The following is a 12100-nucleotide window of genomic DNA, read 5'->3' as shown; positions in this document are numbered from 1 at the left end:
ATGTGGAAGGAGGTAATGCGTTGTCCGACTCTTTCTGCAAAGTGTTCTCCCGAAATTTAAAAGTAAACCTCTGCGTAATACGCAACGCCTGTCTTGTAACGTCTAGCACTGGTGTTTGTTGAGCATCTCCGCAACGATCTCAGCTAGACGATCCCGTGACGAAATACGCCGTTCTTCGTTGGATCTTCTCTATATCTCCTATCAGTCCTCCCTTGTAAGAGCCGGACGCGGTGGCCGACCGGTTCTAGCCGCTCAATCCGGAACCGCGCGACTGCTACAGCAGCAGGTTCGAATCCTGCCTCGGCTATGGATTTGTGTGATGTCCTTAGGTTAGTTAGGTTTAAGTACTTCTAAGTTCTAGGGGACTGATGACCTCAGATTTTAAGTCCCATAGTGCTCAGAGCCATGTTAACCATTTTTTCCCTTGTAAGGGTCCCAGATTGATCAACGGTGCTCAATAATGGTCGAACAAGCGCCTTGTAAGACACTTCCTTATTTCCTCAAGATTCTTCCGACGAATCTCAGACTGGCATCTGTCTTCCTACTATTTGTTTTATGTGATCTCTCCACTTAAGGTCTCTCTGGATAGTTACTCCTAGATATTTTCGGCAGATACTGATTCCAGCAATTTGTCATCGACAGTTCAGTTATACAGTCGTGAATTACTCTTCCCATGTACGAGCTGTATGTTGCGTTTATTTACGTTCGGGGTGATCTTACAGTTCCTGCACTATTCATCAATCCTCTAAAGGTAATTAGGGAAATTGATACTGTCTTCTGGCGTTGCTGTTTTCTTATAGACAGTCGCATCATCTGCGAACAGTCTTAAGGAGCTCCCGACGCTTTCTTCTACGTTATTTATACAAATTGTAAGCAGTAACGGTCGTATCGCACTTCTTTGGGGTACTCCGGTGTTTACCTGTATGGCTGTTGGTTGTGTTCCGTTAAGAGCGACGTGTTGAGTTATATCTGCAAGAAAGTCTGGAATCCAGTCACATATCTGGTCCGATACTCGGTAAGCTCCTTTTTTTTTCGCGAAATGGCAGTGCGGGACGTTGTCAGACGCCTTCCTGGAGTTAAGGAACACGTCGTCAACCTGAGTGCCACTGTGTACAGCACTATGGCTCTCATAGATGAACAGAGTGAGTTGAATTTCGCAAGATCTGTGTTTACAGAATCCATGTTGATTTTTATGTAGATATTTTCGCTCTCCAAAAATGTCCTAATTCTTGAGCATGAAACATGTTGCACAACCTCACCACGATACACGCGCATAAATGTATTGATCAAGAGATATTCCTTTCGCCACTATTCCGTACTTTTCATCGATTATACATAGCGACGAATGCATCGCGATGATTGTCATTACTATTATTGTTGCTTTCCGAGAAAGCTTGGTTTATTAGCGATACAAGGGCTTAATGGAAGATACGAAAAAACAACTGACGAGACTCGAACACAGTAAATACAAACTGCCACCTTAATCTTGTTGAGTAGCACTTATACCGCTACACGGCGACTGGTCCTCTCGTATAGTATTCAATAGCCTTGTAAATCTTTGAACTTCGATCTCTTGAAATGGCATGGCAAGCGCGTCGTTAGATGTACTACAATCGTGCGGAAGATCAACAATATCGGTGATCCGTTGTGTGTATGCTTCCCTTGTAAGTTGCAGAGGTGCCAGCGAACATTTCTAATCATCACAATGACGTGTTAAATTCCGTAGCTCTTCAAACTGTCTTGTTCTTTACCAATTATCAAGAAGCTGCAATGTGCCCTCCTCAGGTTCATACCAACCCTTACTTCCACTTCATAGTCGTATTCCAACGTACCACCAGAGTTAAACAAGTGCAAAGTGGGAGGAATACGAAATGTTGTCTGTAACTAACGACTTGTCAGGAAAATCACAGTATACGCTACAATTTTGCTAGTAGTGTGTGCTTCGCATTGTGTATGGGTATAAAGTGAAACGTAAAACCCATTTCACTTCCTTCTCTAGCTCTTCAGCTTTTCGAGACGGGAACTGGAGTCGTTTCTCCGCGAATAACAGCAGGAAAAAGAAGGCCCCCAGAAGCTTCTCACCTAATGGCGGTGGGATACCAATTCCTCTTTCCTTTCTACCAGTGACCAGTGATACTGTAGGGCAAATAAAATCTTATACAATAAGTTCCATGGCCTTACAATATGGTTAGAAAGATAATATGTTGTAGCACGCAACCTCAGCTAAATAATTCTATGCTCAGGGGAATGCCTCTGCAACACGACCGAAACGTCTGTTATTTTAGTATTCCAACTATTAATGAAATTATGCGGCGATACTTGCATATTTTAATGAGGTTAGTAAAACTCGTTTCTCTGAATCACGAATGGAATTTAGGCAGTCGTAGAAGTAATACAGTAATACAACTTGTTTCAATTCTTATTCTCGTTGCTCTACAGTAGTTGAGTTAGGTGACAATTTAACATTCTACCCAGAGCAAGCAAAATACACTACTGGCCATTAAAATTGCTACACCAAGAAGAAATGCAGGTGATAAACGGGAATTCTTTGGACAAACATATTATACTAGAACTGACATGTGATTACATTTTCACGCAATTTGGGTGCATAGATCCTGAGAAATCAGTACCCAGAACAGCCACCTCTGGCCGTAATAACGACCTTGACACGCCTGGGCATTGAGTCAAACAGAGTTTGGATGGCATGTACAGGTACAGCTGCCCATGCAGCTTCAACACAATACCACCGTTCATCAAGAATAGTGACTGGCGTATTGTGACGAGACAGTTTCTCGGCCACTATTGACCAGACGTTTTCAATTGGTGAGAGATCTGGAGAATGTGCTGGCCAGGGCAGCAGTCGAATATTTTCTGTATCCAGAAAGGCCCGTACAGGACCTACAACATGCGGTCGTGCATTATCCTGCTGAAATGTAGGGTTTTGCAGGGATCGAATGAAGGGAAGAGCCACGGGTCGTAACACATCTGAAATGTAACGTCCACTGTTCAAAGTCCCGTCAATACGAACAAGAGGTGACCGAGACCTGTAACCAATGGCACCCCATACCATCACGCTGGGTGATACGCCAGTATGGCGATGACGAATACACGCTTCCAATGTGCGTTCGCCGCGATGTCGCCAAACACGGATGCGACCATCGTGATGCTGTAAACAGAACCTGGATTCATCCGAAAAAAATGACGTTTTGCCATTCGTGCACCCAGGTTCGTCGTTGAGTACACCATCGCAGGCGCTACTGTCTGTGATGTAGTGTCAAGGGTAACCGCAGCCACGGTCTCCAAGCTGATAGTCCATGCTGCTGCAAATGTTGTCGAACTGTTCGTGCAGATGGTTGTTGTCTTGCAAACGTACCCATCTGTTGACTCAGAGATCGAGACGAGGCTGCACGATCCGTTACAGCCATGCGGATAAGATGCCTGTCATCTCGACTGCTAGTGATACGAGGCCGTTGGGATCCAGCACGGCGTTCCGTATTACCCTCCTAAACCCACCGATTCCATATTCTGCTCGCAGTCATTGGATCTCGACCAACTCGAGCAGCAATGGTGCGATACGATAAACCGCAATTTCGATAGATTACAATCAGACCTTTGTCAAAGTCTAAAACGTGATGGTACACATTTCTCCTTCTTACACGAGGCATCACAACAACGTTTCACCAGGCAAATCTCGTCAACTGCTGTTTGTGTATGAGAAATCGGTTGGAGACTTTCCTCATGTCAGCAAGTTGTAGGTGTCGCCACCGGCGCCAACCTTGTGTGAATGCTCTGAAAAGCTAATCATTTGCATATCTCAGCATCTTCTTCCTGTCGGATAAATTTCGCGTCTGTAGCACGTCATCTTCGTGGTGTAGCAATTTTAATCGCCAGTAGTGTAATTCCACCTTATAATGAAAGCTATATATAACAGGAATGTAGGTCACGAGTTTATTGATGACGACAATCTCCCGATTAAATAGACTGATATCTTACGCTTAGCTTATTGAAAAATGTGCGGATTAACAATATAAGACTCACTGTCGGCACTGTACGAAATAAATCACAATGATAATAGTGGGTAAGGAGGAAGCCAAGATCAAATATGTACCGCTGAGCAGCTTTCACCTCATTCTTTCAACTTATGCCTCGGTTTATCGTCTCCTGGATGTATTAGTGAGCGTTCTTGTTTTCGATTCATGTTGAGTGCGTTTTCAGGGGTAGAAATGTCTGGATCGTGATCCTCTTTGACTCGAAAACCCAAATAAATTGCTTCGACAAAATAAGAAGAGCAATTCAGTCAGTTTCAGTGAAATGAAGGCAAAGGGTCGTTTGGGATGAAACCAATTAAAATGCAATGTCATGCCGAACCCGAGACGTAATGAATATGTCTTGACTAATGAAAATTTGTGAATCATCAACACATTCATTACATTTAGCATTCTGAACTGTTTTCATTGGCATTATTTCACGTTTTCAGAGAGATGAGGTACTGGCAGAAGTAAAACTGTGAGGACGAGTCGTGAGTCGTGTTTGGGTACCTCAGTTGGCACAGGACTTGTCCGTGAAAGGCAAAGGTCCCGAGTTCGAGTCTACTAGAAAGTTTCATCACTTCATGTCATTGCATCTGCATTGATTTCATCCACATTGATATTTTCATTTCACTTCCGTGAATCAAATTCAGTTGATATTTTTTATTGAAAACTAAGATGAATGCATAAAAGTGTACATTTACAATTGTTTATACTTTCTTTGCATTTCTTTAGCTTTTATTAACATCTCTGTTCTTTTAGGCATACTTTCCATTAGTTTTTTTACAACTGGATTGAATATCTGGGTCCTGTAACCACGTTTGTGTCAGCAATTTAATCAAACACTCCTTCGTTGTGACGTTCTGTATTCTTATCATTTTCTTAACTATTTCCCGTAGATTTTTGATTGGGTTCATATCTGGGTTGTTCCCAGACCACTGGAGCACAGTAAAACAATTTTCATCCAGAAAATTTCCCACATTCTTTGCCTTATGGTGTAGTGCTCCATCATGCAAAAAAACATGATCTTCACCACTAAATCATTCTCTAGTCTGAGGCAGCGGTCTGTCTATTTACCCTTCGATTTATTGCCCTTCATTCATAGAACCTTCAACAATGTATGGGTTTCCTGTATCCACCCTTGAGAAAACACTCCAGACCATAACTGAAGTGGGGTGCTTCACAGTTTCGCGTACACAGTCTCGGTGAGAAACTCCAACGATTCCCTGCTCCTCACATACGTGCTGCTTTCGTCTGTGACGCAGAACACTGATTCATCACTGAAACATATCTAGAAGGAATATTAAACCTTTTGTTACTACCACACTTTGCAATAATAATTTTTTTTATTGATATTCATAGGCAAGTTTTGCTAGTCATGTTGACCATATGCATAAATTGTTGAAGTGCATCATCTGGAAATCAGTTTATTTAATGAAATGTGTACTAATGCATAAATTTTTAGTAAATATCTTTTTCCAGTCATCAACAGTCTAGTTCTGTAGGGGTTTTCCCCAGTTTAACTGCTTTAAGGCCATTCCTGGGGTGAGCTTCGGGTTAAGTGGGGGTCGATGTGCTGGCAGGCCTGCGTTGCACAGCACTTTCCTCACAGTTCTAGCTGACGCAGTTACTCCATAATCCTCCAACTGCACGCAGAGTTCCATACTTGTAGCTTTACGATTGGAAACGACCAGATTATTCCGTTTTCTCATCTCTCTACGACTCCATTTTGGTTTTCTTTGACATCCGCCTACGCATTGCTGCTGATCAACAAAGTTTTTAGATTTACAGATTTTAATATTATTCGTTGCCTGTTACGAGATCCTGAGCCTGGAAGCAATCTGATGCTGTCTGTAGCGCCCTTCTGGCAAAAGTGTCCTGAAAACAACAATTGTCGTGGGTGCAATGACTTTCTTCATACCCATAATATCAAACTGTACATCTCCAAATGAAATGAATTAAATCACTCAATTGGTCGCTGATCTGTTACATGGAATTAAGTCCAAACAGTTTACGGAAGTCGTTAATCACTGATTAAACGAATGAACATCACTGATATTCCCAATAATCAACACAACTCTCAAAACATTCTCGTTAGATGATATACGTAGGACTGCAAAAACATATCCGATTTTCAGTGTCAGGATCTTTTAGTCACTGTAGCCAAACCATACAATTCAGTACTCTCTAAAAAATGCTCAAAATTACCTCGAGACACTTATTAAAAGTTTGACTGTCCATTCGGTGGGAGTTCATTTAATCATCAGATTCTGAGTGTAACAACTTTTCTTTTAGCAGCTTTTGATGGATATATTGTATCTACCTCTCACTTTCAATCATTCCCTGCACCAGCGTGTTGCTTTCTTTTTCTTTATACACAGTGCAAAAGCAAAGGAAGAAATGCTTTGTCTGCATTATCTGCCATTCCAGCTTGGTCAAAAAACTACACAGTGTGGCACATACAGTGCGAGAACTGGTTCAAAAGTGATAAACTTGGTTTGTGCTCATACAATCGCGCACTTGTTTGGCCTGAGCTCCCAGTTGGTGCACATCGACAGCGCAGAAAGATACGTATATAGCTTCTTTTCTGTGTTTACTTCGTAGATTCTTACTTAAACTGCGTATGAGCTTCGTATAGGAGGTGTAATTTCGAGTTTCAGTTACTGTAATCGTAAATTCAGGCAGATTGTAGCGCAGTCATTAGACATTTGTACAGGTTAGTTCATACATTCTTTGCGTGTTTCCCTTGCGTTATCTAGGCACGGACTCGTGTTTCAGTAACTGTTGTTGAACATCGATTAGACTGGACAGGGACTGTGATTGCTGTGTTCAGATGAGGGCTGAGCTGCCATCCCTTCGCTCACAGCTGCAGGCGGCGCTGACTTCGGTCGCGCAGATTGAGGCTGTTGCCAATAGGCACCACTGTGGGGAGCCGGACTTGGGTATCACAGGGATGTCAACCTCGTCCCGTCTGTCCCCAGATCGATCTGCCATTGTGGTTGCCCCGGTTGCTGCCCGCAGTGGGGCTGAACCCTCGCCTGTGGTTGATTGGGAGGTCGTTCCAAGGCGCGGCAGGCAGTGAAAGACGTCCCCGGAGGCTGATCAGAAAGCCTCCCCGGTGCGTCTGACAAACAGGTTTCAGGTACTGTTATAGTTGGTGGGGACTTCAACCTTCCCCCGATATGTTGGCAAAAATACTTGTTCAAAACCGGTGGTAGACAGAAAACATCATCCGAGATTGTCCTAAATGCTTTCTCCGAAAATTATTTCGAGCAGTTAATTCACGAACCCACGCGAATTGTAAATGGTTGCGAAAACACACTTGACCTCTTAGCCACAAACAATCCAGAGCTAATAGAGAGGATCATGACTGATACAGGGATTAGTGATCACAAGGTCGTTGTAGCTAGGCTCAATACCGTTTCTTCCAAATCAACCAGAAACAAACGCAAAATAATTTTATTTAAAAAAGCGGATAAAGTGTCACTAGAAACTTTCCTAAGAGAGAATCTCCAGTCCTTCCGAACTGACTATGCAAATGTAGACGAGATGTGGTTCAAATTCAAAGATATAGTAGCAACAGCAACTGAGAGATTCATACCTCATAAATTGGTAAGAGATGGAACTGATCCCCCATGGTACACAAAACAGGTCCGAATGCTGTTGCAGAGGCAACGGAAAAAGCACGCGAAGTTCAGAAGAACGCGAAATCCCGAAGATTGGCTAAAACTTACAGACGCGCGAAATTTGGCACGGACTTCAATGCGAGTTGCCTTTAATAGGTTCCACAACGAAACATTGTTTCGAAATTTGGTAGAAAATCCGAAGAAATTCTGGTCGTATGTAAAGTACACAAGCGGCAAGACGCAGTCAATACCTTTGCTGCGCAGTGCCGATGGTACTGTTACCGACGACTGTGCCGCTAAAGCGGAGTTATTGAACGCAGTTTTCCGAAATTCCTTCACCAGGGAAGACGAATAGAATATTCCAGAATTTGAAACACGAACAGCTGCTAGCATGAGTTTCTTAGAAGAAGATACCTTAGGGGTTGCGAAGCAACTCAAATCGCTTGATATGAGCAAGTCTTCAGGTCCAGATTGTATACCGATCAGGTTCCTTTCAGATTACGCTGATACAATAGCTCCCTACTTAGCAATCATATACAACCGCTCGCTCACCGATAGATCTGTACCTACAGATTGGAAAATTGCGCAGGTCGCACTAGTGTTTAAGAAGGGTAGTAGGAGTAATCCATCGAACTACAGACCTATATCATTGACGTCGGTTTACAGTAGGGTTTTGGAGCATATACTGTATTCAAACATTATGAATCACCTCGAAGGGAACAATATATTGATACGTAATCAGCATGGTTTCAGAAAACATCGTTCTTGTGCAACGCAGCTAGCTCTTTATTCGCACGAAGTAATGGCCGCTATCGACAGGGGATCTCAGGTTGATTCCGTGTTTCTAGATTCCCCCAAAGCTTTTGACACCGTTCCTCACAAGCGACTTCTAATCAAGCTGCGGGCCTATGGGGTATCGTCTCAGTTGTGCGACTGGATTCGTGATTTCCTTTCAGGAAGGTCGCCGTTCGTAGTAATAGACGGCAAATCATCGAGTAAACCTGAAGTGATATCAGGTGTTCCCCAGGGAAGCGTCCTGGGACCTCTGCTGTTCCTGACCTATATAAATGACCTGGGTGACAATCTGAGCAGCTCTCTTAGGTTGTTCGCAGATGATGCCGCAATTTACCGTCTAGTAAGGTCATCCGAAGACCAGTATCAGTTGCAAAGCGATTTAGAAAAGATTGCTGTATGGTGTGGCAGGTGGCAGTTGACGCTAAATAACGAAAAGTGTGAAGTGATCCACATGAGTTCCAAAAGAAATCCGTTGGAATTCGATTACTCGATAAATAGTACAATTCTCAAGGCTGCCAATTCAACTAAGTAACTGGGTGTTAAAATTACAAACTTCAGTTGGAAAGACCACATAGATAACATCGTGGTGAAGGCGAGCCAAAGGTTGCGTTTCATTGAAAGGACACTTAGAAGATGCAACAAGTCTACCAAAGAGACAGCTTACACTACACTCGTTCGTCCTGTGTTAGAATATTGCTGCACAGTGTGGGATCCTTACCAGGTAGGATTGGCGGAGGACATCGAAAGGGTGCAAAAAAGGGCAGCTCGTTTTGTATTATCACGTAATAGGGGAGAGAGTGTGGCAGATATGATACACGAGTTGGGATGGAAGTCATTAAAGCAAAGACGTTTTTCGTCGCGGCTAGATCTATTTACGAAATTTCAGTCACCAACTTTCTCTTCCGAATGCGAAAATATTTTGTTGAGCCCAGTTTACATAGGTAGGAATGATCATCAAAATAAAATGAGAGAGATCAGAGCTCGAACAGAAAGGTTTAGGTGTTCGTTTTTCCCGCGCGCTGTTCTGGAGTGCAATGGTAGAGAGATAGTATGATTGTGGTTCGATGAACCCTCTGCCAAGCACTTAAATGTGAATTGCAGAGTAATCATGTAGATGTAGATGTAGATAAACGTGTCCGAAGCCAACAGCGAATTTTACAATCAAATTTGATCGCTTACAAGGGCCTTGAAGTCGTCAATTGATATTAAAAGAGAAGGGTTTGCGACTACACAGCTCTCATTCTACTTATAATGTCGGTTTTCCCAAACTGGAGCTGCCATTTCTCCTTCAAGAAGCTCCTCAGTTGTAGTCACGATGCTGGTTGGATCACTTTCCATTCCTCAAACGACCAGCAACATCAAACCCGAGCCCTCCATTTCGCAATTCATCAATATTATCACTCAGTTCCAGAGCCGAACTAAGTGGATTCGAACTGCAATAAATAACGTACTGCTTTTTTTTTACGCTTGACGCGAAGAGGCAACGACCTAAGTGTGTCTGATACGATATGGGCAGGTAACAATGTTTTTACCGAATTGCGTGCGTTCTTCCGACAGGCGACCGCAAGTTCGGCGTGCAGCCGCTGGACCCGCTGCGGCTGACGGAGGTGCTGCTGGAGCAGGGCCGCGGGCTCAGCCTCGCTCTCCGAGACGTCGACGTCATCGGCCTGCACGCCACCGACATCAACAGCGTCCGGTTAGTACCTGCACAAACCTTATATTGTTGCCAACATACTGTGAGACGCCCGCCGTCGAGCAAGCCCGACATTTCCCTATACGCCGCACAGCCGAATGATATCAAACGCACCTTCAACAATAACGTGACAATCATACAATACAGGCTTCCGCGGCCGGTATTGGCGTAATTGCCGATTTTTGTTTTATGGATAAGGCGTAAATAACTGCCTATCGTTTCGTCTTCCAATGTTAGAGATATCATCTGAGGCTTTTAACGACTCATAAGCATATCAGTATGCCTAACTGTGTACTGTGTATATACCCACGCAACAATCGGTTCGTGGCGTCATCAGACCGCGGAGATTTCCGACGGCGAAGAAGATACCCTCATGTTGTTTCTGGCATGTGGATGATACTTTCTCTATATAGCCTCGTGTAGAAAAAGAATTCTCTCGATTTCTAAATTTTATGAATAATATTAACTATAAGATAAATTTCACTACGGAAAAAGAGAAAGAAAGGAAGTCAAATTTCATTTTTGGTCGTTCAGGTACTTAGAAAACGTGACGGCACTTCAGGGCATAAAGTCAACACAAAGCCCAATCAGACGGACAGTTATCTGCACAAAAATTCCAGTCACCATCCCAGGCAGAAAAGGGGAGTGATAAAATCATTGGTGGACCGGACTAAAAGAATTTGGGTCTCACAGAACTTGGAGGGCGAGCTCGATAGTTTAAGAATTGCCTTCAGAAGAAACGACCGCTCTGACAAAGAGATAAATAGGGCATTACAGCCTAAAAGGTCTAGAATGTAGAGCTTCTAATAAAAAAGAATCAATTAAAGGAAAATTGTTCCTTCCATTTCTGAAATCTGTCACAGATCATATCAGCAAAGCAGTCAGAAAAAAACGGTGCTCATCCAGTATTTGAACCGAACACCCGTCGCTTGCCACAGCAGAAGTACACAAAATCCCTTGCACTTGTGACCAGGTGTACATAGGAAACACAAAAAGCAGTAACACCCGCCTTAAGGGACGCAAGAGCAGTTCTCGCTTGGGCAGGACGGATAAATCAGCAGTATCAGATCATACACTAGGACCTTGAAACTACGAAATTCGTTTCCCTGACACTGTCGGTTTAATAAGATCTAGTAATTACGACCCTAGAAGGCCATAAAAATTCAAAAGGATTGAAATTAAACTAGTTGTGGGCCTTAGTGTCAAATACAACAGTGCAAACTTTTCTCCATAACAGGTTCCATAGTGTATGTCAGCGAGCCTTCGTCAACTTAGGCTGTGGTTTGATGACGGCACGAACCGACCGTTGAGTGGATACATGTAAACAGTTCATCTTGCTGACCTTGTTAGTCTGTAACTGCATTCTGAGTCGCTAAAGCCTCTGATGATGTCTCCAGCATTGGAAGACGAAACATTAGGCAGAGAATTATGCCTTGGACCAAGACCTTATGCCCGATTGCAGCCGATACTCGGGAGCTTACGAATTAGTCAGTACAAGTAGTCTGCAGAGGTGGTTTGTTCAAATAACACAGGCGGAACATGATACGCATCCCACGCTGTCATGGGTTCTACAATCGCTCCACCAAGCTTGTCTGGGGGGAAATTAACCTTTAGCGAATTTTGAGCGCACGATTGTGCAATATTGTTAAAGCAGTGGAAATAACAGGTTGTTGACATAAAACTGTGTGCACAACCTAAGTCCAAAAAGTTACCTGACTGATTTTATTCCTAGCATATACGCGACGTCAGCGGTGTCTTGAACTAATGACTGCAAACAACGGATGTGCGTTCAACTCCTTAGCGAACATACCTCGATTCCCGAACAAAAACAATGACGATACTTGGTGTTAACGACATGAACCTACCACAAAACGACAAAGTGCAGAAATTCAGATGAAGGCTAAACGCTTTGGCGACATAACCGACATTCACGCCAATGTGAAGCGCGAGTTGAAGGA

At 43.4% G+C, this 12100-nt stretch overlaps 1 protein-coding gene across 1 annotated transcript in view; it reads left to right on the top strand.

Annotated features, from left to right (window-relative positions):
- LOC126455635 (protein takeout-like) overlaps positions 1–12100 on the top strand; it is a 60484-nt gene that overhangs the window by 28708 nt on the left and 19676 nt on the right. The window contains exon 3 of the mRNA XM_050091401.1: positions 10007–10145. Within this exon, the coding sequence (XP_049947358.1) occupies positions 10007–10145 (139 nt within the window). The remainder of the gene's footprint in view (positions 1–10006; positions 10146–12100) is intronic.

The sequence above is a fragment of the Schistocerca serialis genome, chromosome 2, assembly GCF_023864345.2.
Source record: "Schistocerca serialis cubense isolate TAMUIC-IGC-003099 chromosome 2, iqSchSeri2.2, whole genome shotgun sequence".
Classification (NCBI taxonomy): domain Eukaryota; kingdom Metazoa; phylum Arthropoda; class Insecta; order Orthoptera; family Acrididae; genus Schistocerca; species Schistocerca serialis.
This window is presented reverse-complemented; position numbering and strand designations above follow the sequence as displayed.